Below are 16,406 nucleotides of genomic sequence, written 5' to 3' on the forward strand. Positions count from 1 at the left end.
TGTAGATCTGGGGACGGGGACGATAGAGGGATGTCTTTGAAGAGGAGCAAGGGAGTTGTTGGGATGCGGGAAGAGAGGGGGCGGGGTCGCCTGGGCCGGTATTTATACTTGCGACGGGCCTCGGTGCGGGTCTTGGATGTGAGCGCATTTCTGCACGTCGTCTCCAGTCAATGCAATCATAACCACCCCCCCCCCCCCCCTCTGTTGTACGAGTCCTTCGCGCTGAGTGGATATCCCGGATGTGCCTAAAAACCCAGTGTGGTGCAGCAGCACGTCGAGGCTGGCAGGTTGGTCGCAAGCTTCTTTCTGTGCCTTGACCAGAGGGATGCAGCAGCGCAGGCGCAAGATTTCCTACGATGGAATGGGGTCTGTTCTTGCCCAGCTAACACGATCATGAACCACCAGATAAAGAAGAACCGACAGCCGGGCTGGATAAAGCACTCCACTGCGTAAGCGTTCCAACTACTGTGATGACGGTTGGCTGACCTTCCAGCATGCAGGGAGGCAAGGTGACACATCCCATCGCCTGCCTGTGCAGAAGTGTGGCACAGGAGATAGAGCTTGAGCTGTCCGCCGACCATTCTGTCCTCAATTTCTGCCATTGCGCCGCCTGTCGCACGGTCACGGGCATGCTGTGCTCTACGTACTATCCCCTGCAGGCTAAGCCACAAAGTTTTGACGGCCTCCAGCAATACCGGGAAGCTGACTGCGTAAGCCGCTATTTCTGTCAGACCTGTGGCGCCCATGTCTTTGCGCATGCGAAGCACACAGGGCAATTCTTTGTTGCAGCCGGATTGCTAGTGCGGAGTCCTTCCACCAAATCCATACGGCATTGGCGGGCGGCCGAGACGCGTGATGGCGGTCTGACCCCGTTTCTCCCGGGGGAATCAGGGAACCCTGCTTCAGCATGTTGGCTTCACGCCGTTCCGAGCAGTTCTTCCGAGACCAAGTGCGAGCCACCGTCCCGCAGTTCCGACGAACTACTTGCCCGCTGTCATTGTGGGGGGATTGAATTTTATATCACGCGGCCGGATTCTTCATCCACTAAGCCAACATCACCGTGGCCCGATCTGCTTGCGCCGTATCACTCACGGTCCTCAAGAAACCCTACAGACGTGAAGTGGTGGCTGCAACATGGAAACACAAGATATCTGGCAGGGACTTGTGCCTGTCCATCGTGTCGCCTAGCCAACGGGTTTCCAATTCAGTCATGGGCGTTTGTTCCTAGAGCGAATCTCTACAGCATCCGCAGGGCCCCGCTAGCATTTGGCAATGGCACCATGAAGCAATATAATAGCTCCCCGGGGGTTTACCGCGAGTTTTGCAGCTGCTGTGGTGCATCAATCTTCTGGCACAGCGAAGAAAGACCGCTGCTGATAGACGTGAGTGTTGGCCTGCTTCGAGCAGAAGAAGGATCCAGAGCTAGTGGGTGGTTGAATTGGGCCACACAAAGGGTAAGCTTTGCGGAGATGGCATTGGATCAAACGTTGATCCAGCAGCTGCAAGAGGGGCTGGAGAGGATGGGAGACCAAAACTAGAATTAGTAAAGTACGGCGTAGATAGAAGCGATAGAGCCACTCTCACCGCCTTCTCAATGCAGTCGAGTCCTTACCCTTCCGCCTCGCCACTAAAAAAAAGAATGGAGCGCGTCACTGTGGGTTGTTCGCATCTCGAGGTTGTGTCGTCGCTTCAAGTCCCCGTCCCTTTGACTGTTCTCCCTTCATCCATTCCGTGCTCCTGACCATGCCGCCGGCTTTCGAGTTTCGGGGAAATGACCGACGGTCTTCACATCACCCCAGACATGAGTTCACTTTCCGGTATTCGCGCCCTGGAACGGCCGAACGGCCGCTCTTGAGATCCAGGCGAGAGACGACCCCAGAGCAGCTGCTTCCCGCCGGAGCTGCCGATTCGAAACCGGCGCTGAAGTTCGCGTCTATCGCGAACCTCAGCGATAGCGAGGAGGCTGACATGGACGTGTCTTCGGAAGATGAGGATGCAGCCGCTCACCCGCGCAAAAAGCGTGCGATAGACTCCAACAACAGCGGAACTGCGACGGCTGCTCCAGTACCTGCCCCGGCTCCCAGATGGTCCAATCCCGATCCCTACACGGTTCTACCACCTCCGGATGAGACCCAGGCGAAGAGGGTGGATGTGGTCAAGTTGATTCGCAAGGCTCGAATTGCTGCAACCGCGGCACAGCCCACACAAGAGGATCCGGTGAAATCTAATGAGGATTTCATCTCACTAAGTGGCATGGTTGATGAAGACGAAGCGGGTCGGAATGCACCTGAAGACGCGCCTACCGGACCGAGGCGCCAGTTGGAAGGCAAGGACTCGGCGTTTGGCAACCGCAAGAGAACGTACGATGACGAGATAAAGGGTGTTTCCAAGAAGACTGGAAAGCCGTTGAGTAAATACTATGATGATGGCTCGATCATTGATGAGTGGAGAGCGCGTCCCTCAGAGAATGCAACGCCATGGTCAAGCCACATGGCGCCCAGTCTGCATTTGGGTACAAGGTGCGTTTCAAGTCCGCTATAGAAGGGGGGCATCTTTCCTGACTGCAAGCAGGCTTCACAACGAAATCCTGAGCTTCTACCATTGGGTCAAACCTGTACGCTATGAACAGATCGTGCGAGAGGACTTGGTGGCGAGGCTACAGTCTGCATTCCAGGGCAGGTACTATGGGGTGCAGCTCCGTCCCTTTGGCTCTTTTGCTTCAGGTCTATACCTTCCCACGGCAGATATCGACCTTGTTCTACTCTCCACAAACTTCATGCGCCACGGTATCAAGACCTTCGGGGAACGGAAGGGCCAGATATATGCATTCGCTGCATTCATCAAGAACCTAAACATAGCGGTGCCCAATTCGATTGAGACAATAGCGCATGCCCGCGTGCCTATCCTAAAGTTTGTGGATAAACTGACTGGCTTGAGGGTGGACTTGTCGTTCGACAATGATAGTGGACTCGTGGCCAATGAAACCTTCCAGCAATGGAAGACCGAGTATCCCGCAATGCCCGTGATTGTGTCGGTCATCAAGCAGTTTTTGCTCCTTCGGGGCCTCAATGAAGTACCAACTGGCGGGCTGGGAGGATTCTCCATCACTTGTCTCGTTACGAGTCTCTTGCAGCACCTGCCACATGGCCATATGCCACCGAATCTGGGCAGCATTCTCATGGATTTCTTTGAGTTCTATGGCAGTGGATTTGACTATGACACCGTTGGGATTCGGTTGAATCCGCCAGGCTATTTCAACAAGGTAAGTGGCATCAAGGGCAGTTCCATGCTTGCCGGCTAACCGAATCGCGCTACAGCAAATCTACAAGCCTTCCTACAACAACAGCCCTCGTCTGTCCATTGAGGATCCCAACAACGCCGACAACGATATCTCGGGCGGGACACGAGAGATTGCGTTGATCTTTAGGGCCTTTTCGGACGCTTATCGGCGTCTCAAAGAACGCATGGTTTCCACGGCCATGACCGGAAAGACACAAACCAGCATCCTGGACGCCATCATCGCTGCAAACTATGATGAGTATACCGAACAGCGGTGGCAGCTTCGACAGGTATTTGACGCCGATACCAGATTCGCTCGCTACCGTCGGGCTTCCACGCCCCCGCCACCTCCCCAGACCTCTCCTCCGGCTGAATCTGCCCCTCTTCCGCCTCCTTTGCCTGCTGGCCCTCCCCCTGCTGTACCCAAGTCACAGAGAGATAAGATGACGAAGCTGCAGAAGAAGCAACAGGCGGCGCGCGAACGTGCGGCTCGTCTCAAGCGATTGCGTCCGGACCTACAGTCTGTCCCTTATTCCATCAGCAATGAGCGGGCTATGAGCCTTGGAGGCTACAAGTCGCAATCAGATATGGACCGAGATCTCATAATGCGAGAGAAAGGAACGATACCACCCAGTCAGAGCTAAATGCATATGTGCAGGAGTCGAGTTAGATCTGTGCATCTTCTTTTCGTCTTGGGTTAACAGTGTGCATGTTCTGTGTTCTTATACCCTGGGATGGCTTCTTTCACTTTCTGATTTCTTGTCCGTCTTTGAGCGTCTGATACCCCTTTCCTTAGCCTGAAAGACACGAGAGCAACATGATCCACGCTGGTTCTCGCGGTCTTTCGAGATCTCTGGAACAATGCTGCATCGTTGGTTATGTTCACAGTCTGCGTCTGATATGCTGTCATTCAGTTGTCTTAACCGTCCAGCTCATTATGAGTTGGCCTTCTATCATGAAGGCGGGTTGGTTTTCATACGTTGCAATGCATTCATTGCCTGGTGAAAACCACGACATGTGCCTGCTTGCCTTGCTAACCGTCGCACAGGGCCATAGATCCACGGCCGGATATCGATCCCTGGCTGACCGATTCTATTTTGATTACATTGCATGGCCTCCACCTCCAGACAGCGCACTATACCTGGAGCCAAAGTCCAGAGCCGGCGGGTCTGTTCCGTGACTGGCTTCGCTAGTAGCAGCATCAGCAGAGAGATTGAGTTAGAAGCAAATCGAATTGGTCCCGTCACGGAGACTCCTATGTCTCTCGTGAATACTACAATACCCCCTTTCCATATCCTTCTCATCAAGGGGGCGCTAGATGCGAGCCCTTGGAGAGGAAGTCTTGGGAAGAGGATGCACGTCGACATGGGACTTGATACTTGTCCGTGGATGTGTTTAGATTGCGAGCTTAGATAGTAGTCTGTCTATTCTAATGCATACTGGGCTTGGCTATCAACATATAACGTGAAAATGAGGTCGCAGAACCATGCCAGATGTCTAGTTGCATCGTAGGGATCAATCATGTGACATTGCAATCTTTCTATACGCAGAAAGAGAAGAGGAGAATTGAAGCAAAAGGAAGTAAACATTGTCACTGCCTTGAAAAGCCCTGTATGACATCAAACCCAAAATCGCAAACGGCAGCATTACAACGCAGCATCAGCGGGTATCTTTCTATCAACTGCATCCAAAGGCGGAGAAATCAGAGACGATTCAGCCGCAGCAACCTCCGGGGGATCCTTCTCCAGCGCAGCGAGATGATCAGCAGGCAACACATTCACAAAGTCCGGAGATGGACTGTCCCACACATAGTCGGTCCACCCCGGGCCCAGGATCGTCTGGATGTGCTGGGCCAAAGACAAGATCCGACTGCGCCGGTCTTTCGACCAGGCACGATCAGTGATGATCCCATCCGACGGGGTCAAAATAGTAGGCGCCTGCACAGCAGACGGCTGCAGCGATTCCTGCTTCTGCTCATCCTCATCCCGACTCTCCAACCCATCCACGATACTACGCCAGACCCGCAGCGTCTCATCCAACTCTTCAAAGTTGCTCACCCCCATGACACTAACTCCGAGCCGCTCCCCAGTGCCTATATTAGCCACAGAGACGAACCCCGGGTCGGCGTCCACGGCACGCGCAAGCGGCGGTCCCAGGGCCCCAACCTTAGCCCCATCCCGCAGCCAACTTTCCAGCGCAAACCGAATGGCAACGACCTCCAGCTTTTCCCCCTGCTCATCCACCCACCTCGAGACCTCCTGAATCGCATTCCGGAGCCCATCCGGCGCAGGATGGAAATCTCCCATACTTCCAATAGGCACACCGTCGCGGCGCAATAACCCCATCCCTAATGGGGACGCATTCGGGACCACATCCACGCCGGCAGCCACCAAGCGCGGCAAACCCTGCGAAAGCAGTCGGGTATTCTGCAGGGTGAAGTTCGCATACGACTGCACCACATCCAGCGGCTCACCCGTCTCCCGGAGCACTAACTCCGCAATCTCGCTCAGCACATCAACGGGATACCCCGAGATGCCGATGTAGCGGATCGTACCCTCGGTGTCGCGAATGCGACGCAGTTCCCAAACAGCATTCAGGGCTTCCTGGCGGGACACGAACTCCACGTCGTGGCAGTACACGACGTCCAAATATTCGGTGTGCAGACGACGGAGACTGCGACGGACGCTTTGTCGGACCCATTGCGGGGAGTAGTCGAAGGATGAGGACGCAATGCGGCCCACCTTGGTGAGGAGGTAGTATGTATCGCGGGGATGGTTGGTGCGGACGAAATCGGTGGCTAGGGCGCGACCGAGCAGTTCCTCAGCTGGGCCGTAGTAGGGCGATGTGTCGAAGGCGCGGACTCCGCTAGAGAGGGCCCGATGGACGAGTTCGGTGGTTGGCAGGGCAAACGGATCGTGGTTGTATTGGTTGTTAAACGTTGCAGTGCCCATCACCAGTGGCGGGAGATGCGCCGATAGGCGTCCTGAGGGGCGGGCCATTTCGTGCCGTCTGTTTTTCTGTCTCTGTTTCTTTTTTTGGGAGGGGGGTTGAAGTTGAAGAGACTGCTTGTGGGATTTACAAGAAAGAGTGAGAGTGAATGAAGGAGGGGAAGGAGGGGAGACGATGAAAAACTGCCGCGGCGATAAGAGATCAATCATCAACCAACTGGGCGAATTCCCCCGCGGGTTGCGGTTCCGCTCCGCGATGGCGCCATGGCTGATCCTGATTGCTTAAAGGTGCAGTGAAGATTACGGAACATGTCCAAAGGTCGGTCTGTGTATCGATGCTAACATTCGTACACAATTCCCAGCAGAAAATATGACCACGCAAGCTATCGCTTCTGGGTCCTAAAGTACAGGTATCAATCCTCCGAGGACGACGCAAGAGGGGAGAAGGGGTCATTAAGAACAGAAAAGGAAATGAACACAAGGACGACTGGCCACCCTCGTCCTCCCCATGCCCTGGTTGGACCGCAAGCCCTTCCTCTTTCGAATAATATACACAAATGGATATCGTCTCAGGTCAGATGGACCGGCGAAGAAAGTAGCATCCATGCCATAGCCATCAGGACGACCCTAGCTCTGATATGCCCACCTCGCACTTCCCGAGTTCATCTGCCCCGCTGAGATGCAACCCGCCATATAAATTTAAGAATCTAGAATTCTTTCCAATCTGAGTGTTGGAATCACCAAAACGCCATGCTATGCCGCGAAAACCGAGAGGGATAAGAAAGGAGGTCGACGAGATCGCTAATGGGCTTAGAATGGTCGGCGCGACTGCTTCGACCATATATTGATGAGTCAAGCCTGAATCAATCGAAAACGCAGGATCTCCGAGAGGCAGCCCGAGAGCAATCAGTCAAGGCTGAAGAACTCGAACTGAGTGCCCTACGTGAACGGGCCGCATTCACCGGTCCTTGTAAACCTTGGGCTTCCAGCCTTCGCGCAGCTCCTTCTCCTCAGCAACCTTGCGCTCAGCCTGTCGGAACTCCATCTCTAACCGTTCCCGTGCGCGAAGAATCTTGCTTTGCAGGTAGAAACTGCCTCCTTTCTGAGGATCATTCAGGTCGAACAACTTCTTGAACCGCTCCATTACCTGCTCGACGTTGCCCTCGCCGCCTTGTGGGGGTTTGACGTTAAGAATCTTGCATGCCTCGTCGATAGACAATCCGGAAGACATGCTTGCACCGACCTTCTTGCCCGTCTGCTTGGCGTACTGGGATGAGGCGGAAGCTTGCTTGTAGGCCTCTGCGAAGGCCTTGCCGAAGACACGGGCGCCCGTGACGACGACTTGAGTGACAATACGATGAGCCTGTAAGAAGAGGAAGAAAAAAAAGTCAGTTTGCCTGAGCATTGACGTAGATCAGAACGGAAAGCTCGATAGCCTTCACGGGAGAGGGGGGGAGAGGTGAGATTCGACACATACCATGGTGATGGAGATTGTGTGCCGATGAACAGACTCCAAGAATTAATCAAGGCTCCGGGAGCGACAAATGTTGGGGCTGGTGCGCAGTGGAGGGAAGCCCGGGCTGTCAAGAAGGGTGCTGCGGGTGCGGACCAGATGGCGATGGATTGAATCAGACGGAGAGGGAAAAATTCGGCAGCGGCCTTAGTCCGTTGCCGGTTGCCGGCCTGAGGCAGTAATCACCCCGGATTGGTTCCTGGACCAAGTGTACGGAGAACTACTCGTAACTACTACCTAGTACCTACATAGTATGCCATGTTGGACCAAGATGACTCCCCGTGCAGCTGGACCCCACGAAATTGTTGAGGTCGAGAGTATCCCCATGCTTGATACCTCAGCGGAAGATCTGGTTGTCTTTGGAGGTTCTCCAATGATGACTCGCCCACTCAGTCCCTCCAGTGACCAGTCCACCTACCTACACCTGCGGAGTACGGAGTACCTACTCCGTATATAGGTAGTACTATTAAATACTTACTCCATTCTCCGTAATTGTGTATCTACCATTTGCCGGGAGAGATGCATGCCGTCTATACCGACATGACCGTCACGAACGGTATTCAGACTTCCTCCCCCGGACACAGGAACCCCAGGCAACTGATACAATACGGTACGGCCCAGCGAGGCCGGCTGTCACATGTTCCCGAGCAAGCAGGTGAAAAGCTTCATCTGCACCCGCGGATCTGAGGCGAGTCCCCTTCAATCCCCACAGATGATCTGCCCACCTGGACCCTACCTCTGTTGCTGACCCCATATTTTGGTCTGGTCTGGCCCTCATCTATCGTGCGCTCCCTCCCAGGTCCCTCGCTCCCCTCCCCTTCCTCCTCCCCTGCTCACCGCCCGCAATGACCCTGGATGCATATGACGTCTCTGTTGTTGGATGGCAGCTCTCGGTACGTGATACAACAGATGCCCTCCTCCTTGGCTCTCACCCCTTCCCACTCCTACTCCTCGTCTCGGAACTATCGTCCACGTGGGCTGGCAGTCCTCATCCACCTCCTCCCCGGATACTGATGTCGCGACAGAAGATCTTCCGTGGATAGAATCCATGGCCCCTTCATCATCCGCGCAGGACCAGGCTGACTCTCAGCCTCCGACGGTCGCTGCCTTCTCACCCACCACCATTTCCGGCTCCTCTGTGACATCAAGGCAGCGTTCTAGCATCATCGTGCACCGCAAATCACCGCTTCTAGTAGCCACTCCTCCCCAGATCACTCGCGCTTTAGCCTATTCGCATCCATTTATTCTGCCGCTAAACAAACTTGTGGGTTTACTCACATGGACAACTGGAGATGGGTGGCAGAGCTTCCTGCTTGTGGCGGCATTTTGGATGCTGGTCCTCTATGGCGATGTGATCATCCTGTGGGCAGGACCGCTCCTGGTGGTGATCGGGCTCATTTTGGGCATGTACTGGAGACGCTACTCTCCCTTGTCGTCAAGGGCGCAGCTGGGTGAGAAACATATCCATCAGAGAGCTGCGTCAGAAATATTCCCCCATCGTCATGAAACACTCGACGAAATCGTGGAGACCTTGAGAACCTTCACCACCCGCTGTAACATTCTGTTGGAGCCACTTGTGGAACTTACCGATTTCTTATCCACGCAGAGGACGGCGACTTCTGCCACCACGCGACCGGCTCTTACGACACTATTCTTTCGAATCCTCTTTGTTACCCCCATTTGGGTCGCCTTAACTCTTCCACCTGTTTATCTAATTACCACTCGCCGTGTCATCATGATCCTCGGCACTATTGTTCTCACCTATCACTCCCGGCCGGCAAGGGTATCCCGTGTCATCCTCTGGCGATCCTTAACCATCCGCTTGATATGCTCTATGGTCATGGGGCTATCATTCTCTTCCAGTGTTGATAAATCTCAATCAAGTTTGATGCAAAGTCACGGTCATGCGGTGAACATTGCAACGAGACGCCGGGGAGACTCTTCAGGTGTCCGATTCACCTTTGTTACCTATGAGAACCAACGCCGTTGGCTTGGAATTGGCTGGACTTATTCTCTGTTCCCTTCTGAGCGTGCTGCTTGGACAGACGAGCATTTGAATCCGGTCCCATCTAAGGAGTACTTCGACTTGCCCGGCGTAGAGAATGGAAATGCCCAGTGGCGCTGGGTCGAAAATAGTGACTGGCATATTGAAGGTGCCGACGATTCTAGTGGAAAGTCCGAGTCCAAGGCTGATGGTGGGGGTTGGGTCTACTATGATAATAAGGTGAGAGCCACTAATCGAAGAAGCCTATCAGGCGCATGTGTTACTAACGCCAGGGGAACAGTGGAATGACGGGCGTCGCGGTCAGGATGGTTGGGATCGGTACACTCGTCGTCGGAAATGGTGCCGTGACGCTGAATTGGTCGAGATCACATCAACAGAGGGCACTTCAGTGGAAGTCAAGTCCGGCCTAACTCAGTCCTTGGAGCAGGAGCAGGAGCAGGAGAAGGCGTCTGGAGCCCACGACGCTTCGACAGTCGACGCCGATACGGAGAGTCTTGCCCCATCCACCTCATCGAAGACCCGCAGACGGCGTTGGTTTGGAAGTACGAAGAGTGTAAGCGACAAAGCCAGCAGCATCTCCTCTGCTCCACCGACGTCCACGAATAACTCCTCCGTAGATCTTGGAAAATTAAAGTCCACTACCAGCTACACGCCACCTGGAAAGACCCCAACCAGACCAATCGGCATCCCGCACACGCGAAAATTATCTAATTACTCAGGGAGTGCCAGCCACAGCAGCCGAGACGGAAGTCTCAGAGAGAAAGAGGTCACTCATGCACAGGACCAGCTGGACCGTTGGGCCACCCGAGCCACAGGAGGCACCGAAAGAGCAGAGCGTGAAATGGGATTAGGCGACGAGGTCAATATGGGTTTGAGTTGATTGGTTCTTCTACCTCATGAAGCAAGCAAGATAACCTGCAAGTGGCGTCCAGTATGGGGGTTTTTTTAGGACCGGACTTTCGGGCTTCTACTTCGGCAGGGTGTTCTTGGGTACTTTTCTACTTCCTCTCGCATTATTTTTATTCTCGGCGGTTCACGCTCTAACGAAATGAAGATACCCTCGGGTCTTGGCCCTGCAATAAAGGAATACTGGTTCTTGAATGAGGGTCGCAGTCTAGGATAGTCTGTGTAATCGATTTAGTGATAGTAAACTCACTACTTTTCGAAGATGACTTGTAGCGATGTTGGGGAGTCCAAGTGTTGTAGGAGATTCAAGACGTTGAATGGATTGAGGAGGAACTGACTCTGCGCGATACAAAGTAATGATATATGGATCGTTACATAAGACTTCATGCGAAGGGTTTTGCGCTTGACTTCGTATGCATATATCCAGGACGTCTGTCGATATCTAGGCCAGAATTAAATCCCATTGTAATTGCTCTAACATATCCAACCAATGCATATCTCCGCCCTGCCAGAGAATATGCAGCATGTCCTTTGCTCTTCTAACATTCCCAATGCCAAAGTTTGCCTCTAACTTGCTTAGAGAACGTATCACGAGATCTCGATCGTTGGCATCTTTGCTCTCGCAACCTGCGATGAAAAGCGGGAATGTAAGAGCAGAATACTCAGAATGCTCATCAAGGGGTGATATCCTGATTCTGCCCAGGAGTTGCTGTAATGCTTCTGATCTAGGCAGGGAGATGAATGTTGTCCATGGTGTCGAAAAAGGAGTCCTGATTCCCTGGCTCATTTTCTTTAGGATGGAATGGAGATAGATGTACGCCGCATCACGGAAGCAGTCAGCTACCATGCGGAGGCGAGCAAGGTTCATCTCTGTTATTCCTTTTGGGATGATGTATTGCGTCCTTGTGTGTGTCCAGTTGCGGAGTGATGTGTCTCTAGGCTCGAGTTTTAGCAATGTAAATCGGGGGAAATTTAGTGCTTTAATCTGTTGCACGTATCTATGTAGGGTGATCTAGGGCTACTCACATTCCATGGATTTCCAAGCCCAGGGCAACGGGGTCGTGAGACATCAGAGGCAGGTCAGCTATTTGGGCACAGATCTTGATGAGATCTTCTGCGTAGCCGATGTATATATCAAGCTTAGTGATTTTGACATCGCATATGTCAAGCCAGTCGGAGTTTATTTGGTTGCGGTTGCTGATTCTGGCCACGTTATAAGCATAGATGTAGCTATGGCGATGGTTAGCCTTCTCTTCCAGTTTGCACACGGCTGCCCGTAAGACTTACAATCCAGATACGAATTCTCTTGTATCTTCGTCCAGAGTATAAACTCCACCCCGAGCCATGATCAGCTTCTGCAGAGCATTCAAGTGTACCGCCCATTGCTTAACACTTCCACGTACAATTTCGTACTTGCAAAGGAGAGCCACCGCTAAGATGATATCATCAGGAAAGTCTCCCGCCGAAAATTCGGAAAGTGTCAACTGCAGCCCATTTAGCGTTCGAACATAGTAGCTGGTAGCAGCAGTTTGTGCTTCCAGCCTATCCCGGGAGCGATTCGCAAAATGGGTCGCAGACACCGCACACAAGGCCTTCAATACGAGAGGTGATGATAGGGCTCGGGGTATTACTAACGAACGTAGGGGATTGTCGTCACTTTCAAGGTTGGCTAGCAACTTGGAGCCCAATTCGGTGTGATACTGGAGATAGTGTGTTTCAAGTTGCGAAAGATGACTGAAGAACCTACTTGGCATGGGCGAAGCAACAGTAAGTGCATCATGGCGACCAACATGACTGTCTGTAACCTTGTCACCTCCGCCATTACTGTCTTCATCACTCAAGAAGTAGCTGCTTGTATGTTCGAGAACAGATGGTGATGTCGGCGCAGTCGAAGGATTGCTTGGCAAGGGGGAGCTCGCAGACGAACATAGCTCCTCCACCGTACCATGAGAGTAAGTTGTTGGAGAAGACGGTGCGCTAATTCTACGCCGCTTGGATGCTCTGTCTTGACTGAAGACATGTGCAGACGGGTCTAAAGGCGCTGCCCACATCGAGCCGTAGCCCTCACAATTCAACCCCAGCCTTGCGCAGCTCTGACAGCTGTTGCAAGATCCCAATTAGTGAACAGAGACTCTAACGGATGATAGGCTCCATCATACCATGGCTTGGTTTCATCACACCGCTTCCGACGACGCTTGCAGGTCAAGCAACCAGACCGAGTCCACTTGGCGCCTTCTCGCCTGCATCTTTTCCTCGTCGAGGTCAGGGTATGGCTCGTATTATTATACTTGGTCATAATTTTGTAGTTATGTCATGATAGATTTTTCTTTGAATCGTAGTATGAATTGTCTAGCATAAATGCTAATCGATGCTCTTATACTAGTAGTTGGGGTAGTAATTAGTAGCGGTCTTGATCTATGAGCGGCGTAGATATATAGTACTAGTAGCCAACCGTCTTGAACTTCGGGAGAATACAAGAAGGGATAGGTTTGGACCTCCAAGAGAATCTTCCGACTCACCGCTAGGGAGTTCCTATTGGAATTGACCGCGCCTTGCTTGGGCTAGTTGGAAAGATGAGGCTGGGAAGAACAACCGAAAGAAACTCCGGAGTATGGGACGAGGAAACCGCACCCGGGGAAGCCACGCTATACCGAACAAGGAAGGAGATACGCTCTCCCGCTTATCGGCCAGAGTCCCTTCTCACTTCACTTCTCTGCCTCTCTCTCTCTCTCTCTCCCCCTCTCTCTCTCCCCCCCTTCATCCCTCTCCGTGAGGTCTCCTTAGTTTGCCGAGCTCCTTCAACCGTCGGCTCTTGAGGATCTCTAGGTGAGTTCAGCACTGACTAATGGAGGCGATTATGATTGAGGGCGGTGTACAAGTCCCAGGACTGATGATTGAAGTGTCTCCAGATTCTCCTCATACTATGTAGATAAGAAGCCGTTATCGGCGGGTAGAGACCATGGAATAATGAGTGGTACTGCTGTGGTGCACCTTGCAGGTGCTATCCTCAATGGAAGATGGATGAGGCTTATCCTCGCGTTCTTCGGATCCCGAACCGGACGAGTGCCACCGCAAATGCAACCTATGACCAATGCGCGCCGGCTATCTACTATGTACCTGTCAGGTCGAGCCCGATAGATAATCGATCTTGAAGCCATGCATCGCCGATTCCCTGAATTCTGGAGCCCCGATTAAACGCGCCCCACCCGCGTCTAGTCCCTTTCCCAATCAGGCATGTCCATCCTGGCCGTGGGGAATCGTCCGCCTTCACCATCTCCTTCAGTTTCCCTTTCTTGCCTCTGGCTGCGTCGCTGCCAGGAAGGTAGAAGAGCTCAATGGACTACTTAAATCCTCGTTTGACCCCGAGCAATGGCCGCTTGCTGTTTCGTCTCATCCCTCTTTTTGATATGACCTGAATCTTCAAGCGTCTCTCTTCCAAGCACTCCTCCGACTCTCACGATCTATACAACAGGCACATCCTGTGAACATGTCTCTCGCAGCTCAGGGGCCCAGATTGGCCACCTCGGCCAGCACTCACCCTTTTGATCCCATTAAGCCCCAGGAGATACGCTTGGCTGCGCGTGTCCTGGAAGCCGCCTTCCCCGGTGTCAAGCTTCGATACAATCGAATTGATATCCACGAGCCCATCAAGAAAGATGTTGTTCCATATATCGAGGCTGAGAGGCTAAGGAAGCCCCTCCCCCCTAAGCCGGCTCGTCTCTTATACTCTTATTTCCATCGCCTCGATACCGGTGCGTGCTGCAAGGCGTTGGTGAACGCTAACACAGCATCGGTCGTCTCCATCAAAGTGTTACCGGAGGGAGTACAAGTATGTACATTCAAATCAAAGGGCATCCCGGCACATTTTCTGACAGCTTGTCTCATAGCCCCCAGTGGATATTGACGAACTGGTCGTTATCGAAGAAGTTTGCATGAAGCACCCAGCTGTGCAGGCAGAAATTGAGAAGCTCAAGCTACCACCCGGCATGACAGTCTGCAATGATCCGTGGATGTACGGCACTGAGAGCCTAAGCGAGTCGAGACGGATGTTCCAATGCTTCATGTACATGGTGGCTGTGGACCACCCCGAAAATAACCACTACTCCTTGCCTTGCAAGTTCTCCCCGGTGTTTGACGCGTTTACACATGAGTTGATCCGTATGGATTATCTGCCGGGTGGTGCAGATGCTCAGACAGCTGAAACCCAGCCCTGGAAGCCCGTCAAGGCAGTCCAATATGCCCATGACCTGCAAGACGAGCCAATTCGGAGAGACCTCAAGCCATACATTGTGCAGCAGCCGGAGGGACCCTCTTTTTCTGTGGATGGCAATTTCGTCTACTGGCAGAAGTGGCGCTTTAGGGTGGGCTTTAACAACCGGGAGGGCATGGTCCTTTACAACGTCACCTACGATAACCGCAGTGTCTTCTACCGCCTCGCAGTCTCAGAGATGACGGTCCCTTACGGAGGTAGGCCAACAATATGAACCATGGTTATGGAGGTTCTTGCTAACATGGGATAATAGATCCTCGTGCTCCGTACCACCGCAAGCAGGCTTTCGACGTTGGCGATGTCGGGTTTGGTCTCAATGCCAACCAGCTAACGTTGGGATGTGACTGCCTGGGCCATATCAAGTACTTTGACGGCTATCGGGCTGACTGCAAAGGGAACCCGGTTCTGCTGAAGAATATCATCTGCATGCATGAACAAGACAATGGCTTGCAACACAAGCACACCAACTACAGATCAGGCGCAGCTACGGTAGTTCGCAATCGCCAGCTTGTCCTTCAAATGATTTGCACCGTGGCAAACTACGAGTACATTTTCGCCTACATCTTCGACCAGGCGGCGAATGTTGAACTTGAAGTGCGCGCCACTGGAATCTTGTCGACGGTACCTTTCGATAACGAGAACGGTGAGACTGTCAAATGGGGCACTAATGTGGGCCCGGGTGTGATGGCTCCTTACCACCAGCACATGTTCTCCCTGCGGATCGACCCGGCTCTTGATGGATTCAACAACACGGTCTACTACGAGGAGAGTGTCCCCCTTCCCGAGGATGAAAAGAACCCTTGGCTAGTGGGTTATACCACCGAGCAGACTGTCATGAGCAAGGCAGGCTCAGCCGACATCGACATCAGCCGCAACCGGGTTTTCAAGATCCGTAATGACAATGTTATCAACCCCATCACATACAAGCCCATTGCCTACAAACTTCACGCGGCACCCAGTCAAATGCTCTTGCAGAGCAGCAAGGCCATCGGGTATGGTCGGGCTGAGTTCGCCACCAAGCCAATCTGGGTGACAAGATACCAGGATGATGAATTATACGCAGCTGGCGAGTTTACCAACCAGAGCCGACGCGCATATGGTGTTGAGACCTGGGCTCAGAGGAATGACCCTACCGAGAACGAAGATGTGGTTCTCTGGCACAGTAAGTTCCTCCTGTTCGTCGCCAAGTGGAAGTCAATTGCTAACATGATCGTTTCCAGCATTTGGCCTAACCCACAATCCTCGCGCCGAGGACTTCCCCGTCATGCCTATGGAGCGCATCAGCGTGATGCTGCGTCCTGACGGCTTCTTCACCAAGAACCCTGCCGTGGATGTGCCTCAATCTTCACAGAGCTTCAACAAATCTACCCTCCACCCGGAGCCTGCTGCTGCACCCTCATGCTGCTCTGGGTCAGGGGGCAGCAAGGCTAAGCTTTATAAGCGCTTGGATTAGACTGCAAGTCGGGGATTGTTTGTTACTCAAAA

The 16,406-nt window shown here is 53.0% G+C and overlaps 7 protein-coding genes across 7 annotated transcripts; 4 read left to right on the forward strand and 3 right to left on the reverse strand.

The window, feature by feature from the left end:
• Positions 1-113: 113 nt before the first annotated feature.
• On the forward strand, positions 114-1,641 carry BO94DRAFT_193694 (GFA family protein). The gene is made up of 2 exons (XM_025606047.1): positions 114-287; positions 406-1,641. The coding sequence occupies exon 2, from the start codon at positions 495-497 to the stop codon at positions 1,536-1,538; it is 1,044 nt and encodes a 347-aa protein (XP_025464381.1). The 5' UTR covers positions 114-287; positions 406-494; the 3' UTR covers positions 1,539-1,641.
• On the forward strand, positions 1,642-4,078 carry BO94DRAFT_193075 (putative topoisomerase family protein TRF4). The gene is made up of 3 exons (XM_025606046.1): positions 1,642-2,519; positions 2,572-3,262; positions 3,318-4,078. The coding sequence occupies exons 1-3, from the start codon at positions 1,744-1,746 to the stop codon at positions 3,921-3,923; spliced, it is 2,073 nt and encodes a 690-aa protein (XP_025464382.1). The 5' UTR covers positions 1,642-1,743; the 3' UTR covers positions 3,924-4,078.
• A 587-nt stretch (positions 4,079-4,665) lies between these two features.
• On the reverse strand, positions 4,666-6,394 carry BO94DRAFT_538057 (D-arabinose 1-dehydrogenase (NAD(P)(+)) ARA2). Its single transcript, XM_025612406.1, has one exon. It carries the CDS (start codon positions 6,276-6,278, stop codon positions 4,926-4,928), a length of 1,353 nt encoding a protein of 450 aa, XP_025464383.1. The 5' UTR covers positions 6,279-6,394; the 3' UTR covers positions 4,666-4,925.
• Positions 6,395-6,852: 458 nt separating this feature from the next.
• Positions 6,853-7,791, reverse strand: BO94DRAFT_538059 (import motor complex subunit PAM16). Its single transcript, XM_025612407.1, has one exon. The coding sequence runs from the start codon at positions 7,630-7,632 to the stop codon at positions 7,186-7,188; it is 447 nt and encodes a 148-aa protein (XP_025464384.1). The 5' UTR covers positions 7,633-7,791; the 3' UTR covers positions 6,853-7,185.
• Positions 7,792-8,653: 862 nt separating this feature from the next.
• BO94DRAFT_193764 (PEX28-32 family peroxisomal membrane protein) lies at positions 8,654-10,491 on the forward strand. Its single transcript, XM_025606048.1, has 3 exons — positions 8,654-9,964; positions 10,026-10,298; positions 10,363-10,491. The coding sequence occupies exons 1-3, from the start codon at positions 8,789-8,791 to the stop codon at positions 10,375-10,377; spliced, it is 1,464 nt and encodes a 487-aa protein (XP_025464385.1). The 5' UTR covers positions 8,654-8,788; the 3' UTR covers positions 10,378-10,491.
• A 502-nt stretch (positions 10,492-10,993) lies between these two features.
• On the reverse strand, positions 10,994-13,210 carry BO94DRAFT_498532 (Zn(II)2Cys6 transcription factor). Its single transcript, XM_025609349.1, has 4 exons — positions 12,811-13,210; positions 11,939-12,751; positions 11,678-11,881; positions 10,994-11,586 (listed from the first exon to the last, which is right to left on the reverse strand). The coding sequence occupies exons 1-4, from the start codon at positions 12,945-12,947 to the stop codon at positions 11,094-11,096; spliced, it is 1,647 nt and encodes a 548-aa protein (XP_025464386.1). The 5' UTR covers positions 12,948-13,210; the 3' UTR covers positions 10,994-11,093.
• Positions 13,211-14,138: 928 nt separating this feature from the next.
• On the forward strand, positions 14,139-16,374 carry BO94DRAFT_472991 (amine oxidase; the record flags this gene model as incomplete). Its single annotated transcript, XM_025608459.1, has 4 exons — positions 14,139-14,480; positions 14,539-15,118; positions 15,175-16,083; positions 16,142-16,374. The coding sequence occupies 4 exons, from the start codon at positions 14,139-14,141 to the stop codon at positions 16,372-16,374; spliced, it is 2,064 nt and encodes a 687-aa protein (XP_025464387.1).
• Positions 16,375-16,406: the final 32 nt, after the last annotated feature.

This window comes from Aspergillus sclerotioniger (assembly GCF_003184525.1).
Source record: "Aspergillus sclerotioniger CBS 115572 chromosome Unknown BO94scaffold_26, whole genome shotgun sequence".
NCBI lineage: Eukaryota > Fungi > Ascomycota > Eurotiomycetes > Eurotiales > Aspergillaceae > Aspergillus > Aspergillus sclerotioniger.

Coding starts and splice junctions, on each gene's coding strand:
- BO94DRAFT_193694 (XM_025606047.1), top strand. CDS start 495: ATGCAGGGAGGCAAGGTGACACATCCCATCGCCTGCCTGTGCAGAAGT.
- BO94DRAFT_193075 (XM_025606046.1), top strand. CDS start 1,744: ATGCCGCCGGCTTTCGAGTTTCGGGGAAATGACCGACGGTCTTCACAT. Junction 2,520..2,571: donor AGTCTGCATTTGGGTACAAG/GTGCGTTTCAAG, acceptor GACTGCAAGCAG/GCTTCACAACGAAATCCTGA. Junction 3,263..3,317: donor CGCCAGGCTATTTCAACAAG/GTAAGTGGCATC, acceptor ATCGCGCTACAG/CAAATCTACAAGCCTTCCTA.
- BO94DRAFT_538057 (XM_025612406.1), bottom strand. CDS start 6,278: ATGGCCCGCCCCTCAGGACGCCTATCGGCGCATCTCCCGCCACTGGTG.
- BO94DRAFT_538059 (XM_025612407.1), bottom strand. CDS start 7,632: ATGCTCAGGCAAACTGACTTTTTTTTCTTCCTCTTCTTACAGGCTCAT.
- BO94DRAFT_193764 (XM_025606048.1), top strand. CDS start 8,789: ATGGCCCCTTCATCATCCGCGCAGGACCAGGCTGACTCTCAGCCTCCG. Junction 9,965..10,025: donor GGGTCTACTATGATAATAAG/GTGAGAGCCACT, acceptor CCAGGGGAACAG/TGGAATGACGGGCGTCGCGG.
- BO94DRAFT_498532 (XM_025609349.1), bottom strand. CDS start 12,947: ATGACCAAGTATAATAATACGAGCCATACCCTGACCTCGACGAGGAAA. Junction 12,752..12,810: donor TGTGATGAAACCAAGCCATG/GTATGATGGAGC, acceptor ATCTTGCAACAG/CTGTCAGAGCTGCGCAAGGC. Junction 11,587..11,677: donor GGCTTGGAAATCCATGGAAT/GTGAGTAGCCCT, acceptor ACTCGAGCCTAG/AGACACATCACTCCGCAACT.